Below are 22965 nucleotides of genomic sequence, written 5' to 3' on the forward strand. Positions count from 1 at the left end.
GAAAGTACTCATAAATTATTATTATTATTATTATTATTATTATTATTATTATTATTATCATCATCATTATCATTATCATTTCTTTCTCTCTCATTGCTATGAGTCAGCTCCCTCATAGCTGACCCTCCTTTGTGTTTCCAAGGCTGTGAATCCCACCAAAGGAGACTACCTACATTCTACTAATACATTGTAAGGAGGCTGTAAGAAGACATAAATCTTCCTTATTATCTGCAAGTCTATCTGAATAATTTAAATAGTGTTAATTATGCCTAAACTGAAGCTAACTTGAAAATTATATTAAAAGCCTCAAAGTAGACAATATATTGTCTACAGAAATGAAACATTCTATTTTTTAAAAATAGAGAAATCATTAATAAAAACATCCATTTTTTATAACAAATATAAATTTACCCAACTACCCAACAGGTAAAAAAAATATGAACACAAGACAGATAAATTTAAATAGACCGAGCCAAAAGAATAAGTGTTTTGTAGAAAGTACTTTATCATCAGAACAGTATGATTTCTTATGTTTACAATCTATTTATTGTTATTTTTACAAGTAGTAAAGTCCTTTCATTTTTGTCCCTCAACTGAATATACATGAATATAAAAAGCTATTGATGTCCACACTGCCCTCCCCACCCCAGTCAAAGGTTGTGGCCTATGAAGAGTCTCCTGAAGCAGCGACGCTTTCTCTTTAACTTGGCCTTGAATCCTAATCAATCATCCTCTTGCTGATTTCTTTTCTGTCAAAGGAAAGTAAGAGTACATTAAAATAGTACTTTAAAACTGGGATGACAGCTTGGTCAAGATATCTTTCTGCCAGCTAGTGTCATTTTCTAAAGATCATAGCAAAGGATATGGTATGCAGTAATTCATTAAACTAGTTTATGATTTTGGCTCTTGGCAAGTTGCCTTCAGGTATTTGAATCTTTCTTCCCCTTTTGGCACATGTACATACACATCTCTTGCATCCATCCATATAAGAAACACAAAAGGCATCTCATCTTAGTAAAAATACAGATGCTTTCTTTTTTTTTTATGTTACCCCATTCACGATACAAAGCAAGCACAAGGCCTGAGTTGAGGTGTATATGGGGTATTTCACTCTGCCTCCTTTATCTATACAGTCAGTGCAAGAACACAGCCTATGGTAAGCATATGAAGGCCTACCTGCTTTCTTAAAAATGAGAACTGCTATGAAAATTATTCAAAAACTATATACATCATAAACGTTTAATTCATTCTAATCAAGATCATTCCTTGAGCTAAAAAAAAATACTGTAACTCACTGTAACATCATTTAACTAAGTCATTTTGTTCAGTTCACAATTCTAAAATAAAAATGTAATTATTAGAAATTCAATCTAAAAGCACATGGCTGACATACTACAAAACAAAACCACAAATATATCTTACCAGTTTAAGAAAATCTATTAGCTTGTAAGCATCTTCACCAGTAGAAAGGTCTACAAAATCCTTAGGTAATCGATAACTCAGGTAAGGACTGGGCTGGACTGTAACTTCACTGTTTGTGCAACGAAATGCTGGAGAATCCTTGCAAACGAACAAAACAGAAGTATCCACTGTGAGTAATGGTTTGGAGAGGGGTCTACCCTTCAATCTTCAAAGGAACTTAGCAAAACAATTTCAAGATTTTAAGATCATTCCATATATTCACTAGAAAATGGGATTCTAAAAACAGTATCCATATGACCCTAGGATTAGGATGCAATTAGGCCAAGAGCAGAACTTCCCAACCCCTAAAAGCTACCAGTAAGCAGCCACGGTGTGCCACAAATGAACAGTAGATCATTTTACCCCTGGGAAGGTCGCCAGAGGCCTAAATGTAATCATCTTGGCCACAGGAAATCTAACACAGGTTGCAGTACCTGGTTAGAAAGTACAGCCCAAGAGAATGAAATTAACAGTGAAGGTAAATATGTGTTTTGAATTTCATTAATACTTTAGAACTGTTCAGTCATTTAACTTATTGATCTGTTTATCTGCCTCATTACCTATGCAAATTCAAGTACTGTTATCTAAAAAATTTTTACATTCTTTAATGAATTTGCATAGTCTTGCATATGACAGCAACATTTTAAAATACTGGGTCAAGGAGAGCTCTGGTGGCCTAGTGGCAAGAAGCTGCACTGCAGTCCCAGGGGTGAGCAGTTTGAATCCACCAGATGCTCTGCTGAAGAAGGAGGGACAATCTTCTCCTGTACCAGTCAGATCTGATTTAACAGTACACACATACACAAAAAAATAATTTTAAAGAACAAAATACTGGGTTAAAAAAATATTTTATTTAGCTAATTATACCTGCCCAGTTACATATATTAACAAGCAGAGGCAGAATACATTACTTGGGTTTGAGCTTTAGCAGTGGCTGGTATGTAGGTCAGGGGTGTCTAGCAGAGACTAAGACCCTAGAATCTTAGAGAACAGGTCACGTCTTACAAAAGGACAAACATTTGACAAATATTTATTAAATATATACTTTGTGCTGCACCTTGTTCCAAGTACTGGAGATAAAATTTCTGGTAAACAATATTGGTAGACAGATACTAAACCATGAAACAGATTAGCATGATCATTTGCAGGTAGTGTTATAAAACAAAGTAGAAGGAGGACATAGTAAGAGGATAACCATGCAGACTACTGGGGGGCTGTTCAGGTATGACCGCACTAAGGATGACATCTGGAAGCAGACCTGAATACTGAAAGTAGCCTAGCAAGGCTTTGGGAGCAGGACACAATCTTGGTGGTAGTGGACACGATCACAATCAGTGAAAAGATCTTAAGGGAAGGTAGGGTTTTGGAGCCTTAAGGAACGGAGGCACAGCAGTTGTCACTGGAGAGGGAAAAGAAGGCAAGAGCCAGTTCCTGTTCTTTTGTCATTTCTCACTCAACCACCAGTATCATTTTGTTTAAAAGAACAACAAATCTGGATTATAAAATTAATCTTGTGCAAACAGTTTGTATCTGATAAATGATAACTTCATATTTAAAAGTAACAACAATATTGAAATAATTTACATTCTTCTTAATCTCCAAGATTTAATGGCCCACCACCATAATAAGAAGCCAGCAGAGGCACAGTCCCTTCATTCATTGATTTTAATTGTTTCTGGCATTGTGCTAAGCTCTGGAGATACAGAGAGAACAAGAGATTTATTATCCTTGTCTTCACAAGCTTACTGTCTCTTGTAGAACATAGGGAAGTCAACAGACTCGTAGAAGACAGTATGGCAAGTGACGTGTAGGGTAAAGAAAGATTTTCAATCTAGAAGAAAAAGGCAAAATAACAACCAGGACAGAATAACTATAAAAAGACACAGACAAAAGAAAAGATGCTTACAATGAAGGTAGAAAAGCAGGCAGAAAATCAGAACAATATGTATTACAAAACCCAAGAGAAGAAGCATGACAAAAATAAAGAGGGTGAGACATTTTAAAAGACTGCCATGTGGTCAAAGGACAAGTACTGTGCACTGTGCACTGAAATGTATGTGGAGTTCTTGATGACCCTGCTAACAGCCATTTCTCTGGAATGGTTGGGATAAAAGGTAGCTGGTGGGTAAGTGAGAACCACCAGGCAATAAGACTGATTGGCCATGTAAGGAAACTGCCTGTGAGGATATCAACTACTGAGTGGCTTAAAAAAAAAAGTGTGATGACTAAAATAAGTATGATTACACTTATGTAAAAGTGTGTGTGTGAAGTATATGGAAAAATATTAAGTAAATTTAAGGATGGTTATTTCTAGATGGTAGGATTTCATATTCTGCCTCTACATAGTATTTTTTCTTTCCAATGATCATAAAAAAAAGAAAACTTTTAAAAGATATAAAATGTCCACTAACCATCATTACCCACATCCAGTTTCACTCATCTGATTATGAGGGAAGACAAGTTATGTCAACATGGACAACAACTGACTACTAAGAACGCTGTGGTCTCTCTCTTACACAGAGGGTTATCTGACAGCCACAAGTCGGTCATCACTGCTATGCTACTCTGTTTTCTTCTATTTAACCATTTTTCAGGATAGAAGGAGAATTGATGCCTTTGAGCTGTGGTGCTGGAGAAGAGTGTTGAAAGTACCATGGACTGCCAAGAAAACAAACAGATTCATCCTGGAGAGGGTTAAACCGGGCTAATCCTTGAAGGCAAGGATTCTGGGGCTTCGTCTGACATACTTTGGACATGTTGTAAGGAGAAACAGGTCCTTGGAGAGGGACATCATGCTTGGTAGGGTGGAGGGACAGCGCAGGAGGGGAAGACCCTCTATGAGGTGGATTGATTCAGTGACTGGGGTAATCGGGATGGGTGTGTCAGAGGCAGTGCGACTGGCACAGGACAGAGCAGGGTTTAGGGCCGTTGTACATAGGGTCGCTATGAGTCACAAGCGACTCGACGGCACATAACAACCACCACCATTTTTCATTCTCTTATTTGTACATTCCAGTTATTCTCTGTAGTTGTAATTTGTTGTTGTAATTTAAAAAGCTTAAAAATTCAAGTATTGGGGGGGACGTGTTTATAACATTAAGTGAAACTCTCAGGAAACATAGGGTATAAGTAATCTTATTCATTTAAAAAGGTTAATGTATGTGTATGTGAATGTTATATACCAAAATATAAACAGGGTCCCCAAAGTGGTAGGATTATGGGTGAAATTATAACAATTTTCTTTTAGAATGAGCATGTATGAATTTTTTTTAAAGACTCCCTCCCTCCCACCTTCCCTCCCTTCTTTCTCTCTCTGTCTCTTTCTTTCTCTACCCCTCTCTCTTTTTCTTTCTTTCTACCATCAAATAGGATCTGACTTGTACAGGAGGAGATTGCCCCTCCTTCTCCAGCAAAGAATCTGGTGGATTCGAACTACATATCTCTGGGATTGAAGTACAGCTTCTTGCCACTAGGCTCCCAGGGCATCTATGAATTTTAAAGCCAGAAAACAATACAAAGTTGTTGTTTAGGGAAACTTTGGTTGTGAAGATGAGAAAGTTGGTGACTGAAAACATAAGATTAAAGATTTGGGGGTTTATGCTGCAATCCTGAGGGCACGTAGTTCAAATCCACCAGATGATCTGCAGGATAAGGAAGGGCAATCTCCACCTGAGCCAGTGGAATCTGACTTGATGGTACACAACCAGAGAAATCTAAGAAGAAAAAAAAGGATCTGAGGTATTTTTTAAGATGGAGCTATCTGAATATTAACACAGTTAAATACCAATAGGTAGTTGGAAGAAACTGAGAAACTAGGGAAGAAAATGTGAGCACAAAGTATCTGAAGAGATGGAAGGAAACAGTCTGCTGCGTACAGAGATGAGATTTAGGAAGAAGAAAGCAGATATATACATAGATATGATGACAATCTGAATGAATTCTTATTAACAGATTCTCTTTTCCTTATGAAGAAGAAAGTTAAATCATCTGCTGACAGGAAAGAATGATGAATTAGACGGTTTGAGGAAAGTGGAGAAGTAGAATACACTGTAGATGATGAAAGACAGTACTGACTAGGGAAACTCAACACAGTACTAAAGGCCCACTTGAAAACAGAGGCTGTGGATGTGAAAACCATCAACAAGTGCACCTAGGCAATTTATTCTGTCAGCGTCTGGCAGTCTGAGATGAGGACTAGAACAGACATCGGGCTTGACGCAGAGTCTAGATTTTTCTTGATGACAGATGGAGTCACAAAACAGAAAAACTATCAGATGAACATTTCTATTAACAAGGCTAGCTGAATGAACAAAATGTATATTCTTCTTTGATCATCTCCAGAGGCAAGAAACTATCAGTAAATAGTTTACTATAATATATTACGTACCTCCCAAAGGTATAGATCACTGTCTATCCAAGTGTCTAAATTAAAAACAAGCACTATTCAATGAATTTCACATATTTCCTTTATATCTGTTTTTGGTAAATGTCTCACCTGTTCCAGAACATCTCCTTCACTGAGATCGGCTTTCAAGTTTCTTCCAGATGTCAGTTCTTCCCAAGTAAACAGTAGAGAATCTGTTACTTCACCAAATGGATTAAAATCAATTAGCCATGCCTTCCCCTGCAGTATTGGGTGTAGGGGAAATTAAGTCAAAATTACAAATACTTAAAGAAGGGGGGGAAAAAATCACTCTTATCTAAAAGATAATTCTTTATATCACTATCTCCAAAAGAAAATCTTAAAAATCTTATTTCAGAAGATATTTTTCCAGGTTCTATCTGAGAATGAGACACCTGCGTAGACAAAATAGCCACAGATCTAATGTGAAAGTGACCTGTGAAAGCAGAAAAGAAGCTGAGAAGGAAAAGTCTCTCGGTAAAAAAATACAAGTGAGAATGGGAAAACTCATAAAAATGTTCACCCAAGAGAGTTAAGACTGAAAGCAGCTCTGGTGACGCAGTGGTTAAGTGCTCTGCTGCTAGTGGAAATGTTTACACTGAACTGAGCTGCTCTTTAAGGGAACAATATGGCAGTCTCTGTCTTTAGGATTGCAGCCTTGGAAACTCTCTGAGGCAGTTTTACTCTGTCATACAGGGCAGCTGGGAGTTAAAACCACCTCAACTGAAGCAGGGATGGCAAAAAGAAGAAAATACTCAGACAGGACAGATTTCAAGAGTGCCTTCAATATACTCTCCCAAACAGAGGCTGGGATGATGATGAGCCGTGAAGAAGTGAGCACCACATCTTACCTCCAAAAGACTGCTCTGAAGAGTGGACTTTAAAAAAAAATTCTAAAAACAAAACAATAAGATGCTTAAACTTTCTTTTGAATTTTAATATTATATTTTATTTGCTGATATGGTATAGCTTGATAGCCTATGAAAATTTAAAATAACTAGAAATCTTTGAAAGAAATGACTGTACTTTCCTATTCTCAGAGCACTGCTGGACTGTTAAGAGTCTAGCCTCAGGTCAGACTGCACACATTTGACAGCAGGTGCACTTTAATGTAAACAGACTTAGCATCAAGTAAACAAAACTGAGGAATTTCTTTCTGCCAAGAAATTAAAAACAACATCTTTGATCAAAAGGTATTTAGTTGTACGTATTTATTACTTTTACCAAAAATATCTAGTATGGGTTCTCACCTGAGTCAAAGAGAAAAATTAAGAGGGGGAAAAAAAATACCTAATTAGAGTTTGTTTCAAACTTCACTCTCTCTCACTGCCATGGAGTGAAATGATTCAGAGCTGCCCCTCCACAGGGTTTCCAGGGCTGTTCATCACACGGGAAAAGCAGGCAACCTTTCGGCTGGAGAGCTGCTGCTGGATTTACACTGCCAGACAGATAAGATCTTTGGGCAGCAGTGCAACTCCCTACAGACTACACTACCAGTTCATAAGAGGCAAAGAACCATTCAAGAAAATTTTTGGCCATATCCATGTGGGTAAGGTTCTCATTTTATACATTTCCTAAGAGAAATTCTACAAATAGCTCCTGTCACTGGTGTTGTTTCCTCACATCAATTCAGCATCCACTTCTACATTCTTTGATTATGTGAAATAATACCAGTCATCAATCAAGTTCTTGTTACAGTGCCAGTTCTGTTTTCTGGTATATTGCTGAGACATACTGTATGCTGTTTTTTTAAGGAAAAAAATAGCTATTTTCTAACCAACAAGCCCTTTCTAATTGATTTTCTGTAACTAGTAAAATCATTCCATCATTTTTAAAAAAATCCTACCTGTTATTATAGAAATATTGAGCTTTTTAAATTAAAAATAAGCCACACTGCAAAAAACAACTGAAAACAAATCATCACTCATAGATCTAAGAGCTGGCAGCTTATTTTATAGTTTAGAATCCATCCCCTAGTTGAAAGCAGAAGAAACTAGCTATAATCAGGCACAAGACTATAAAGGTTAGGTTTTTATAGCTACAACATTTTTTATGTGAAACCTCAGACACAAGACTTCCTAGGAATTTTTGGTCTTAAGCAATCTATCAAACAGCCAGACTAACTCTTCTTATACCCACCATCTGTCTATCTACTCAAACAAGTGAAATAAAAAGGAAAGAATACAGTATCTCTCCTTTCAAAAAGTTTAACTAGACCAAAACACACACACACACACACACACACACACACACACACACACACACTCTCCAAGAAACAAAAGAAAAAAATATGCAACAATCAACGTTTTAAGAAAGCAGGAATAGACTACATTGAAGTATATGGAAAAGAACTGAACTAAAATCTGCATAGTGAGGCAAAGAAAAGCTTCCCAAAGTAATTAGATGATAAAGATTAATAGTCAGACATAATAATCTGAAAGGGATGGATGCAGGAAAGAAGAGTAGACCATTTCAGGGGAAACAAAAAACAATAAAAATCACATGAAAGAGTCATGAGATGATGGCTCATTCTACGAAAACAGGTTATTTTGACTAAAATTTAAAATATATGAGGAATCCAGGATTATGGAATCCTGCAGTTGTTCCACAAGAGAAAGGTGAGGCATTCTGCTTCTGTGAAGATTTACAGCCTTGGGAACCCTAAGAGACAGTTTTACTCTATAAAACAATGTTAGAATTCAACTCAACAGCCATAGGTTTTTAAAGGTAATCTTAAATAAACAGTAAAAGATTGGAGTATTAACAAAAAGCTGACAGCTCAAAGGCCCGAAGAGGATTAATATACTCAATGTAAAGAGAACAAAAGTTTTCCTGAGCCACATATTCAGGGTAGTGTACTAGGTTTACTCACTCACTGATTTGTTCCTACCTGTCTCCAAGCCATTTCTCTATTTACCTCTGTTGTGTGGGTCCCTGACTGCTGCTTGAAGGTAAATTCTCAAAGACTAGACCATTACCTTGTCAGAAATTTCATGTTAGAAACACTGCATCTAATGTCACAGTTCTCAATTCTGGCTGCATGTGTGGTATCAGATTAGTACTAGAAAGAACACTGTGCAATTACTGTGCAGGTGACTAGTCATTCTATCATACTGGCTTTCCCATTCTTTTTCTAAGATTTGGTTCCACACAGGTGAAACTTGGCAAGCAACATCCTTTCTAAATTTATAGCCCAACTTTTCTAACTTTTAACAGACACTGTTATCCTTGAAGACCAAGAAATGAAAATACACTTAAGTTATGTCGTTTAATTTGACAGTCAACAGTTAAAGTTATTCTGGAATTTAACAATATAGGCCATTATCTATTTGTCTAAAAATTATTCAAAAGTATCATATGTATCACTACAATGAGGCGTATATGAGCACTAGATTCTGCAGATGTATGGGAAATATGTTTTGAAAATATGTCTGCCATCTTCTCAATTAAATTATTGAGTGTTAAGGGAGCTCTGGTGGCCTAGTGGCAAGATGCTGCACTGCAAGCCCAGAGGTATGCGGTTCAAATCCACCAGATGCTCTGCTGGAGAAGGAGGGGGCAATCTCCCGTACCAGTCAGATCTGATTTGACGGTACACATAAAAATAATACAATAAAAATTTAAAAAAAAATTATTGAGTGTTAATCACAGGACAACACTGAATATCTAAGATATCTTTAAAAAGAATGCATTATCTTAACAGTGATATTTCTGTAGATTTCTTAATTTAAAAAGTTTTCATTACAGAAATTTTAATCACTTTTAAGATTTAAAGAAGAAACTATTATAATCTTAAAAATAAAAGGGATTAAAATCATGCTAAGAATATTTTGTTGTTGTTAAGTGCTGTCGAGTCACAGGCAACTCATAGCAACCCTAAAGAATATTCTAGTTGACTAAAAATTTCTAAATTTTAAATGACAAGTTCATGGTCACATTTAAGTGTATGAAAGGAATTATTTTAAATAGACGTCTGACAAAAAAATAAAGTAGGACATAAGGTAGTGACTGAGTCACCTGCTAAATTAATCCCTGAATTTATGACAAGGGATCTCAGGTGGCCTAGTCTGTAGGGAGTTATGCTGATAACCCAAAGGTCAATCCTTTCTGGCAGTTTGAATTCACCTGTGGCTCCGTGGGAGAAAGGTGAGCAATCTCCTCTTAGGTAATTCACAGCTTGGGAAACTGATGGAAGGTCAACAATGAGTTTGTTAAAATTTAACAGCAATAAGGTGAATTGAGCTGAATTTTGTGATCTCATTTTAAGGACTAAGGTGCACATGATCCAAGCCATGGCATTTTCAAGTGCCTCATACATAAGTAAAAGTTGGACAGTGAACAAGGAAGATCTGAGAAGAATGGATGCCTTTTATTGTGGTGTTGGCAAAGAATGCCATAGACTGCCAAAAGAACGAACAAACGTATCTTGAAAGAAGTGCTACCAGAGTGCTCCACAGAATTGAGGATGGTGAATTTTCTCTCTTATTATCAAGAGAAGTCAATCCCTGGAGAAAAGTGTCATGTTTGGTAAAGGAGAGAATCAAAAAGAAATAAAACAACCTTCACAAAGATGTAATGACATAGGAGCAACAATCAAGGATTTAAGGAGGGAAGGAGTGGGAGCTGAGGGATAAAGATAGGCAGAGGTGAAATCATAAGGTTCCACAATTTGGTGAGTGGAGGGAGGGAGTTGAAGAAATGAGAAAGATCTGTCAGGGATCTGAAAACATAGGGTAATGATGGGCATAGTCCAATGATAATTAATTTTATAAAACATAATACATGGGAAGGACTTTAAGAAACACAATGTATACGAACTTTGTAAGCAAACCAATGTAAAAGAAAAATTTTAAAAAATTAAAGAAATGGGCTTAAGCACAGCAGAATTTATGAGGATGGCATTAGAATCGGCAGGGTCCCATTATGTTGTACACAGGGTCACCATGAGTCAGAGCCAATTTAGTGACACCTAACAACAAACTGTGACACATAAATTGACCAGACATCACCACATGATGTCATACAGTGTGACATTAAGACTATCATGTATGAGAAAAGCAAAAGGCCATTAAAAGTAAAGAAAAAAAAGACAAAAATGGATGTGAAAAGAGACAGTGAAACTTTAAGGTATTAACCGAAATCCAATGTCCCTGGGTCGATTATGACTCATGAGACCCTCTATGAGGTTTCTAAGGCCATAAATTATGGGAGGAGATTGTTGAGCAAAAAATGAATCTGAAACACTGACCTTTCCAACAAATACTACATTACATCACCAGAGCTCTGATTTGCTTCTTTAAAAAATCCACTGCCACCTTGTTGGCATTAACTCATTGTGACTCCATACATTAGAAATTAGAAGTGATCCATAGAATTGTTTTGGCTGTAATCTTTACAGAAGCAGATGTCAGGACTTTCCTATGGTAGTGCTAAGTGGGTTCAAATCACCAACCCTTAGCTTATTAGCGGAAGGCAAACCATTTATGCCACTCGGGAACCTGTATTTCTCCTTGTTTATTTTAACATGAGATTCTTGGCCATTGTGAAGTATTTATGAGTTTCAAGCACGTTAGTTTGAGGAAATATTTTGAGCAACAGGATCTTCACACACATACTGGCATTCTACTTATGTGTAAGATCAGTCAAGATTTTAAAGCATATCAAGCATGTCTTTTACTTACCCTACTGTCTCGATATATATCAAATACAACTGTAAAAAAGCAAAACCTCCAAATTAATTACAAAGAAACACAATTTAAACAAATGAACTATTTCATAGTCTAAGTCTCCTTTGAAAAAGGCATTTTAAAAAATGCATTCTATTATAAGTATATTAAACATTTCATAAAACAATTGATCTTCAAGCATGAAACGGCATCTTGTGATACTTTTTTTATATGATCTTACTTTTCTCTAACCCCAATCAATCCTTAGAGGCAAGGATGGTGAAACATTGTCTCACATTATTTGAGCCTGTTTATTAGGAGGGGCCACTCCTTCCATACTGGGAAAAAAAGGAACAGAGAGGAAGACCCCAACAAGATGGACTGACACAGTGACTAACAGCAGAGTCGAGCATGGCAGAGACTGTGAAGGTGGTGCAGGACAGCAGGGTTCAGAGCTGTTGCTCACAGGGTCGTTCTGAGTTGTAGTCAACTCGATGGCAACTAACAATGATAAAAATTCAAAACAAACACTAACAGCTTATCAACCATTTCACGGTTTATCATTTAGCTTCACAGAAATGAAAGCAGCTGTGAGTAAGGAACAGACTAGTGAAAGGAGCATAAATCACTTAACTACTTGTTGGAGAATGACATGAATAAAATTTGTGGTAAGAAAGCATAAAATCTAGCTATGCTTACAGTGTAATTAATCTCTTTAAATTGAGTCTACTTTAGAACCCAGCTTTGGCAAATAGAGAAAATGTACATAATAATAGATATAATATTAAGATATATGAAGGCTCTATATGAATACCATGTTTCAATTTCTCAAAACAAATTATAAATGTTTACCTTATACTTTGTCCTGTCTGATCAAATAAAGCAGCTATTTGAGGTAGATCAGTTGACTAGCTAATTTAATCATAATAATTGAAGCACATGACTATCTGTAAATAGACTCTTTGAATATAAAACATCTGAAATAACAGAAAACTGTCTCAATATTTAAAAAAGACCTCAAGTTAAATTAAGTAATACAGACCATCAGCAATACCAAATAGGCTATAGTTAAAATAGTGAATGTGCTTAGACACAATATGGAAAAACAATGTATACAAACTTTGTAAGTAAACCATTATAAAATAAAAATTTTATTTAAAAAAATTGGTCATTGTTAAATATGATTCAGTAACATTATGTATTTCACCAGATCAATAAAAAAATACTCACAGTCTTCATCTAAGAATTTGTATTGTATGTATTTCTTGAAAAAATCCTGTATGCACCTGCAAATTTCTTCCTTTTGTTTGGAAATATGATCATAGTATTGTGTGTAGTCCCTCTGAGAAATACCTAGCAAGGAAATTATGTTTTTAGTATACATTATTCTTTTCAAAAACACCAAAAATGTGATTTAAACCTTTGTTGTTATTTTGAGAGAAAATTAAAGTAGATTACACCAACCAAAGAACATGGCATTATAAAAAAAAAAACATGGCATTATAAATTACTTACAATTTCACACAGATAGAAAGCGTATTAGTTTTAAAGCTTATTAGTCATTCATATGGATGCATGACACACAAGTTTCACATTATCATGCATTCTTACTTTTGGAAATATTATTTACTCTTATTTAATGCAATGGAAAGAACAAAGAGGCATAAAAATAGTTATGTAAAAATAAAAGCAGCAGTTTTAAATAGACACATATAATCAACTGTAGCTATTCTGACTTTTCCAAAGACTTCTCTCACCCAACTGGTATTCTCTTCTACTTTCTTTGTAATATTTTAAAACATTCTTTGCCATATATCTTCCATATTCACACTGTATTTCATAGAAGCCCTCTTTTCTTAATAATGTAATTTTTTTGTTCATACTTGCTACTCTGCCTTCTTACGTCTGATCATCAAGCCATGGAAAAGTAAACTTTCTAGAGTGACATGCTGATATAGAATAATCCTAGTGAATTATTCTAAGAACTCCCTCAATTTGCTCTAATTCTAGGAAAAGGGTTTGTGCTCTGAAAAGATAGGTTTCCATTTCTTCAATCACATGTTAATATAAACTCTTTAACTGTATGTAATTAGATTACATTCTTTTTTCTCCCTAGGAATATATAACAATATAAGAAATTCAAGAATTTCAAGTACCTTTTCACTGGTTAACACCACAATCAACAGACAGTGACCTTCAGGCAAAAGAACATCTTACTTAAAAACATCAAGCTGCCTCCCTATGGTACAGGACTCAAGAAACTACATCAGATAGAAGAAAATCCTGAAACCCTAGCATCAAATGAAAGGAACAAAATCAAATACTGATGGACAATGACTGAAAATCAAGATGAAGTAAGAGAGGACCTGCATCTGAGAGCTAGACAATGAGTAAGTATGACAGAAGAGGAAATTATGCCTTTGAGCTGTGGTGTTCGAGAAGAGTGCTGAACACCCTATGGACGGCCAAAAGAACAAACAAATATGTCTTGGAGAGGGTGCAACAAGAAGTGCTCTTTGGAGGCAAAGAATATGAGGCTTCACCTCACACACTTCAGAAATGTTGCTAAGGGGATATTCCCTGGAGAGGGACATGCTGCTCAGAAAGGTAGAGGGCCAGCAAAGGAGAGGAAAACTCTTGACCAAGTGGACTGGCAAGTTGACTACCACAATGGGCTCTAGTGTTTCTAGAAGTGTGAAGATGGCACAGGATTGGACAGGGTTCAGATCCACTGTTCATAAGGTTATGTGAGTCATATTCGACTCAACGGCACCTAACAACAAAATAAACACTGTATTGATGGTAGTACCTGCAAAAATCCCAAACAGGAGCAGGTATATCTCAGAAAGCCTAATCAGGAATGACGAAGACCATGGCTTTCATCTACAGAGTTCAGATAGAGAATACTACTTCCTGTGAAAACGGATTATAGTCTCAGGATCTTTAATAACATCACAAAGACATCACAAAGAACCAGTATCAGCTGGTTAGAACAGGCACCTAATGTTAAAACACATTAATACCCTTTCCCTAATTTTGTCTTATCGTTTACTTTTAAGAGGGTAAAACCCAAAAACTCACCAATAAGCTTGTTTTCCTTGACAAAACATCGAAACTCAGCTCCAGGAATCAATTCACACCATTTTCGAAGAACAAGCTGTTGAAAGAATATAACACCACTATGTAATAATGGAGTAAGTACTGGCCTAACAGGCAATTTTATGCCAACACTGTGTCTGACAACTACCATTTTTAAATAGTTCTGGATTTTGTTCAGAGTTTTTCCCCCCTAAGAAAACATTCTTGACAGAATTGAGGAAGAGAGTTATGAACTACTATCTAATCAACAAAGATAAATTGCTAAAATGTTTTGGAAAACCTATCTTTGTTATTTATCATTTTGAGAGTTTTTATGTAATACACAACACCAAGGAAAACGTGGGCAAATCTTATCATATAAATAACACAAAGTGACCTGTATTTATATGTTCTTTACTCCTTTAATAATATAAAAACAGAAAAATAAAAGTTATCTGAGAAATATTCTCACTCACTGTGATAAGTTATTGGTGATAAAAAAATCATAATAACCCTCTCATGATTTTATTATTTTCAAGTAAATCAATAGCCTAAATCACAAATGCAACTGTTTTTTAATAAGTAATGCTCATATACTGTTGAAAAGCTGCAATTTTGTAAACAAACAGCACATTTAACAAATGTTTCCGTTTCCTTTCTGAAAAATCATGGTGGTATAGTATGTAAGGTGTTGCTAACCACTAGCGGCATCTCTGACAGTTCAAATCCATCAGCTACTCTGTGGAGGAAGATGAGTAATCTCCTCCCATTGTGATATATAGTCTCAGAGACCCACTGGAAAATTGCTATTAGTCAGAACCCATTCAATCACAATGATCTTGAGTTAACAGTTGGAGGAAATCAGTACTGTTCTTTTAAACTACTAATTAACAATAAATTGCTAGCATCTCTACCTTTTCTTATATGAGCATATCCCTCTTTACCCATCAAGATTTGTGAGATTAAAAAAAAAAAAAAGACTTGTGAGGTAGACTTTGAATTACTACTCTTCCCTGGATCCTCACAAAAGACTCAATGTTTTTTCTGTGTTTTCCAAGTTTAATGTACATAACTTTCTACAGGAAGTCCAATAATGTACAACATAAGCTTTTCTTCTCTACTAAATAAAAAGTTGGCTGAGAGTGAGGAACTAGTGTTCAGCTTTGTGTTCCCATCACAAAAACATAATCCATCCCACTGTCCTTGAGTTATTTCAATCTCATGACAACCTGCCATTGGTTACTGAGGTTGTAAGTCTTTCCAGTAGGAGATTGTTTTACCTTCCTGTACTAAAGCAGCTGGTAGACACAAACTGCCAAACTTTTGATTAGAAGCTTAATATTCTTTATTCGCTACAGACATTTTTTTCTGTTACGGAAAGGCATTAGGTCTTTTGTTCATTGAGTCGCTATGTGTCATGCTTGACTGGATGGCAATCAACCACAACAACATGTACCATCGAGTCAGCTATGTGTCATGGCAATCAACCACAACAACATGGTCAGAACTGACTCACAGATGACCATCGAGTGGGTCTTCAGAGGCAGTAAACGGCATGGGAGCCAACTACTTGTCTTTCTCTCTAAAGAGTACTTGGTGGATTTGAACCAGGTGCCTCGGGTAGGGAGTGCAGCTCCTCATCCAATAGGCCACCATAACTCACAGACATAACAGGGGCTTAAGAAATGTTCATCAACTCAAACAATAAAAATATTAAGTCATCATTCAAACTGAAGTTATTAAAAAAATATAATCTGGGAAAACCATATTATGCTCTAAGTGAAAACAGCTTGAAAATGGTACACAAGTGTTTTTATCAAGAACATATGTAAACATACACCAATCTCAAAAAAATGAAGTTAAAGATTAATCTGTTAACCCTGAGGATATACCTTGGTGGAAGATTTCCTTTTATTTCTCCTGATTTCTTGTTTTTGTAAATGGTTGGCTATAAGTAAAAACTGACAGATGAGTGATGGATGGTTGCACTTCAGGTGCACCGGCCATAAGCAACAAATTGCAACATAGTAACATTAATTTATTTTAATGTTCAAATTTCTTTACTAAAATAAGGCTCCGAATAGGCAATACATGCACTGGTTAATTAAAAGAATTACAAAAGAGAAGAAAGTATTTCTCCTTTCCACCTAATGTCACCTCTCCAGAAGAAACCAGTGCTACCAGAGAGAGAGAGAGAGAGAGAGAGAGAGAGAGAGAGTGTGTGTGTGTGTGTACTTTTAAAACTATGAAAATATGGTATAAAAATTGGAGGTTGTTATGTTTAAGTTCTTTTAAATTTTCACAAAGCTGTTTTTTTACTATTCATTTATTCTTACTTCTGACAATTATTTGCAAAACAAATGAAAACTATAAAAATTAAAAAGGTCCACTGAACCTAAGTGACAATTATATATAGATACACACACACACATATTATATTCTATAATTCATGATACACACAGATATACACACTCTTCATTTATCAACATGGCTAAGTTTCAAATATCTGATCATTTATGTGAAATCAGAATTATGGAAAAATAGAGTATGATTACATATGCTCACAAAATGGAAGATGACTACATCATTCCATAACTGCCAAACCACTGAGAATTATGATACAGCCAATCTTAGCCATCTTATCTCATCTTATACCCTCATTACTTCCAAATGTACCTCATTAGTGTGGAAAATTGCTGACTGTTAGTATTGTTATAAATGGAATATAGAAACAGTCTATAAGTGAAGATTAAGTATGTTTTATGTATATTACTTCATAATTTAAGACTCAATAGCTCAAGGTCTCAAAGAAATTAATCTAAGCAAGCTCTGGTTGCCTAGTGGCAAGAAGCTGCACAGCAATCCCAAAGGTGCGCACTTTGAATCCACCAGATGCTCTGTTGGAGAAGGTGGGACAATCTTCTCCTGTACCAGTCAGATCTGATTGACAATACACACACAAAAAACAATAATAATTTTTAAAAAGTCTTAAAAAAAAGAAATTAATCTAAAATATTTGTTTCACTTAATATTAATTCCTGAAGAACAGTGTGTAACACAATATATATGAACTTTGTATGCAAACCAATATAAAATTAAATTTTTTTAAAAATAGAAACTCCTAATATGGTTTCACCTAAAATCATCAACTTCATCAAAATATGAGAAAAAAAAACATTTCTTACCTCATATTGCATACAAGGATCTGGGGAATCATCAGTACAATGAATAAATCTTTGGAATATATGGGGATAAAAAAAAAGGGAAGTAAAATCTTTTTGTACATTGGTGTCAATCAGTGCATACATACTACAAATATTTTAACATAGGCATAACATTTTAATAAAATGCATCCAAAAATAAGTGACATTAATTTAAACTCAATGACTATTAAGAATTATTCTATGTCAGGTATTTTCCTAAGTACTCTGAACTGTTCTCTCATTTTTAATCCTCAAAACAACAATGAAGATGCTATTATAATCTCCATGTTCTGACAAAAGGCAAAGAAATCAAGACATAAAAAGAAAACCAACCTCAGAGATGAAGCTAAGACTATAGCTTAAATTGTCTAAATCCTGATTCTAAACAAAGACTTCCATGTGACACATTCTCATTGTGTCCATTGTTACAGCTGTGCCCAAAGTCAGCTTTTCTGTAAGATTAACTCTGCTATCTAAAACTACTCAAAGTTAATACTTTTTTACATGCCATTTAAAATGTAAATAATAAAGATCAAGTCAGTCCTCTATTAAGTATACTGCTTGCCCCTCTAAAAACTCTGTTTTGTTAACAATTTTTATTAGCATTTATTAAATGCCTACTGCATGCTAACTGCTGCTCTGGACCCTGGGAATGCAAAAATGACTGAAGAATCTCTTGTTCATTAGAAGCATAGTTTGGTAGGGAAAGTCTACTAAGTTCAGAAGGGATTTCACCACACTAGGGGAAAAACAAGGAGCTCTGGTGGCGGTGGCTTAGTGGTAAGGAATCACACTGCCAACACAAAGGTACATGGTTTGAATTCATCAGCTGCTCCACAAGAGAAAGATGGGCAATCAACTCCCAAGTGATCTACTACCTCTTGAAAACCCCCTGGAGGGTCAGTTCCACTTTAAATGTAAACAATAACAACAAAAGAATAGAAAGTATTCTAATGCACAGAGGAAGAATTGGTAAGATTTTGTTTTGTGTGTCAATTCATACTATGTACACGCAGAAGAAAAATAACAATCAAGAAGGTTTCATTCATCAGAAAGAGGAGGAGTGTGTATGTAAGAGAAAGGGCAACATGGTAAGGCAGGGATGGAGGTCAGGCATGCCACACTATGGTCAGAGAATGGAAATTATGAGCAAAGAAACCCCAACACACCAAATTTGCTATTGTTGAGTCCATTTTTATTCATGACAATCCTCTATCTGAAGGTATAAATACTTATAAAAGATGGTCTATCATTTGTTCATGAGTGGTTGTGGATTCCAACTTCCAACCCTTCAGTTGGTAGTCTAATGTAGCACACTACATCATCAGAGTTCCTCATAAGCAAGGAGAAAGTATCCAAATCGTGAAGTGTCTTACTTGCCTTGCTACAGAGATTGCATTCATCTTATAAACAAAAAAGAGTTTCTAAGAAACTTTTTAAAAGCAATTCCACTACTGGGAATACACCCCAAAGAGACCATAACTGACATCCAAGCAGATATATGCACACCCATGTTTATCGCGGCTTTGTTCACAGTAGCAAGGAGTTGGAAACAACCTAAGTGCCCATCAACAAACGAATGGATAGAGAAGCTGTGGTATATTCATACAATGGAATACTATGCTGCATTGAAAAACAAGGAACTCATGAAATATTACTCAAAATGGGTGACCCTGGAGGACATTATGCTGAGTGAAATATCTTAGTCACAAAAGGACAAATACTCCATGATGCCACTGTTGTAAAACAGGACTGACATCGGGATTGGGAGGAGACTGAGAAAGATGGGTTCAATAATGTGTACTGCACTGAAACAGATGAGGCAGAAAACTGTTTAAGAGGGATATGTGATTAGGTATTTTTGTCATGATGGGAGTCCAGAGCGAAGGCTATATAGTGGAGTGGACCTGAGGGGAGGGTTTGTAAAACAATGTAAGAATTTTTCTTTTACTCTTCCAAGAGGGGGAGGGTTTGTAAAACAATGTAAGAATTTTTCTTTTACTTTTCCAAGAGGGGAGTGTACTAGGGGGAGGGTTGGGAGGGGAAAAAAGTGCAACAATGAAGGAATGGAAATCCAAAGTCTCTGTAAAATTTTCATTGAAATTAATAATAATTTTTTTTAAAAAAACATTCTAAAAATGTGATCTCTAGTGGCCTAGTGGTAATGAGGTGCACTGCAAACCCAAAGGCAGTCTGAATCCACCAGCTGCTCCTTGGGAAAAGACAGACAATCTCCTCCTATCCAATTCAAGGCCTCTGAAAGCCCACTGGAGGGTCAAATATGAGTTAGTTCCAACTTGACAGCATGCAACAACAAAGATGTGAGGGACAAAATGACATTTAAGCTTTAACAATCTCACTGTGGCAATGTATGATGACTAGAAGGGGCAAATAATAGGCAGAGTGCCTAAGAAGACTGTTCTAATAGTTCCAGATAAAGGCAAAAGGAGTGGAGAAGGAGATATATAAACTATTTAGAAGGCAGTCAATATTGCCAACTTTGTAACTAACTGAATGTGTGGGATGGGAGAAAAAGAAGCCACAATGATTTCAGTATCAAGCTTTGAGGACTACCAATATGGTGAAGGTGATGGGCCGTTTACTAAGGCAGAGAGCAGAGAGAAAAGCAGGTGGTATAGGGTTGGGTGGGGAAAATGGCAAAACTGTATTCAGGAATTGCAAAATGAAAAACATCCATGAATAACCACAAAGCGATGTCTAGTAAGCAAATGGAACTTGCTGTTATTCAGTGCCATTAAGGTGAACAGGGGTCACAGCGACCCTATGAACAACAATAGATCTGAACCTTGTCCTGTGTCATCCTCATCATTTCTGACACACTTGAGCCCACTGCTGCAGTCACTATGTCAATCTATCACATTGAGAGTCTTCCCTTCTTTCACTGACCTGATCAAATTAAAACCCTGTAATTCAAAAGGTAGGGGGAATGAAACAGTTACTTAGAAGTCATAATCATATGGGTATAACAAATGAAATGAAGGAGGTAGATACAATTATCTCAAATAGATGACAGGATCCCAGGAAGTGCCCATGATTAAAGCTTGTGCAAAGGAAAAGGAGTGTGGGAGCAGAGGGGTGAGGATGGGCAGGAGACGGGGCTGGTTAATCATGGTTAATCATAGGGTCACACAATTTGCAGAGTGGAAGGAGGGGTGGGTGAAACAAATAGGAAAGATCCAGTGTGAAAAACAATGTATACAAACTTTGTAAATAAACTAGTACAATAACAATTAAAAAAATACACAAAGAATTAAAAAAGGAGCTAGAAAATACTAACGTAATAACTGTAGAAGAATGAAATAAGGAAAGGAAGTGAAGAAATGACTCAAATGTCGGCAAAAATTAAGAAAAAGGCCACACACTGGATCTAGTTATTTCTGTCCACTACTTTGACAGGTTACTATGAAGGTAAAAATGAAATTGCAGACAATTAAAGAAAGATAAGAAGTTGAAATATTTTAAATCATTTTGACAAATGAAAGATAAGACAAAGACGGGGCATAGGAAAGGAAAGTTAATGTTCAAGTGGCTATCTTTTAGCTTTGGCTTTTTCTTCTGAAAGAATAGAATGAATCCGTAGAGATCATACGGGAGAGAAAAGGAAAGAGAGAGACTCAAACTCAAATCTCACTGAGGTCAAATTGGTTCTGACTCTGCTGGCTTTCCGAGGCTATAAACTGTAATGAGAGTAGAACGATGTCAGGCTGGAGACTAAGGTGCGCCTGATCTGGGCTATAGGCTTCGCAGTTATGTGCTATGCATCAGAGAGTTGGGACAGTGAATAGGGCTGATAGAAAGAGGATTGATGCCTTTGAGCTGTGGGGCTGGAGAAGAGTGTTGAATATACCATGGACTGCTAGGAGAACAAACAGGTTTGTCCTGGAGAGAGTGAAGCCATAGTGTTCCCTGGAGTCAAGGATTCTGAAGCTTCGTCTGACATACTTTGGGCATGCTGCAAGGAGGGACTGGTTCTTGGAGAGGGACATCATGTTTGGCAGAGTGGAGGGGAAGCGAAGGAGAGGAAGACCTTTGGTGAGATGGATCAATTCTGTGACTGGAGCGGTGGGAGTAAGTGCATTTGAGATGGGTAGGTTGGCACAGGATAGAACAGCATTTAGAGCTCTTGTACATAGGGTCGCTATGAGTCGCAAGTGACTCGATGGCACATAACAACAACAACAAAAAAAAACATTTTAAAGGGAAGTATCCTCTTAAGCTAGAAAGACATTTGAGAAAGACGTGCTTATTAAGCTAAAGCCCTTCGTTGATGTTTGTCTCTCTACCCTACAATCTATAGCTGATTATTTACTTCTTTGAGTTATGACATAAGGACAATGTCAAGCTATCTCTGGAACCTTGATAAGACCATAACACAACCATAAGGCCCAAATACTGGACAAGAAATGATACTATAGAAATTTTCTTACATCACATCTTTCGGCTGTTCTATTTCTGCTATGCAAGCCCCTAAAGTCTTCAAGGTAAGAAGGAAGTTTTGGGAAACTCAAATCTCCTACTTCCTATAAACAAGTACACAGTAAGTCTGCTTTTTCCACTCCAAGATTGGTTTTGCTACAGGGAGGCGGAAGAACTATAGCTTTGTGGTTAACAAGAAGTAACAAGAGTAATGGCCCAGTTCTAAAGGTGTATGAGAGTCTCAACAAAAATAGATCCACTTTTTACCCTATGAGACATCTGCTGGGCAGAGACTGCTCAGTGCCTTTGTACTATTCTTGAGGAAATGAAAAAGCAGGGAAAAGGGAGGAAGCAACAAGTAAGAGCAACTAGGAATACAAGAGTGGCCTTCAATCTAATGGCTTCAAATTGAAAAGGTCAGTTAGACTCCCTTGAAAACCACTAAAGTCACTGCAAAATTTAGCAAGTTTTCAGTTGCTAGAAAGTGACCACTTTGCACTAAACCTTCTGAGTCTATGGCTAAATTAAGATGGCTCTGTGGATCTTAGTAAGAATTACTGAAAAATTAATTTTAAAGGAGCTCTGGTGGCCTACTGGCAAAGAAGCTGCACTGCAATCTTGAAGGAGTGCAGTTCAAATTCAGCAGATGCTCTGCTGGAGAAGGAGGGGCAATCCCCTCCTGTGCCAGCCGGATCTGATTCCATGGTACACAACAAGA

General features: G+C 36.4%; 1 protein-coding gene across 1 annotated transcript in view; it reads right to left on the bottom strand.

Annotated features, from left to right (window-relative positions):
* Nucleotides 1–722: 722 nt before the first annotated feature.
* The window catches only part of LOC102846135 (cell division cycle protein 123 homolog), a 54546-nt gene continuing 32303 nt past the window's right edge, over nucleotides 723–22965 (bottom strand). Inside the window, exons 7-13 of the mRNA XM_006891837.1 lie at nucleotides 17793–17841; nucleotides 14611–14686; nucleotides 12760–12882; nucleotides 11545–11573; nucleotides 5957–6085; nucleotides 1423–1560; nucleotides 723–749 (exon numbers count right to left, since the gene is read on the bottom strand). Of these exons, the coding sequence (XP_006891899.1) occupies nucleotides 723–749; nucleotides 1423–1560; nucleotides 5957–6085; nucleotides 11545–11573; nucleotides 12760–12882; nucleotides 14611–14686; nucleotides 17793–17841 (571 nt within the window). The remainder of the gene's footprint in view (nucleotides 750–1422; nucleotides 1561–5956; nucleotides 6086–11544; nucleotides 11574–12759; nucleotides 12883–14610; nucleotides 14687–17792; nucleotides 17842–22965) is intronic.

The sequence above is a fragment of the Elephantulus edwardii genome, unplaced genomic scaffold, assembly GCF_000299155.1.
Source record: "Elephantulus edwardii isolate Elephantulus edwardi_28Jun2011 unplaced genomic scaffold, EleEdw1.0 scaffold00105, whole genome shotgun sequence".
Taxonomy (NCBI): Eukaryota; Metazoa; Chordata; class Mammalia; order Macroscelidea; family Macroscelididae; genus Elephantulus; species Elephantulus edwardii.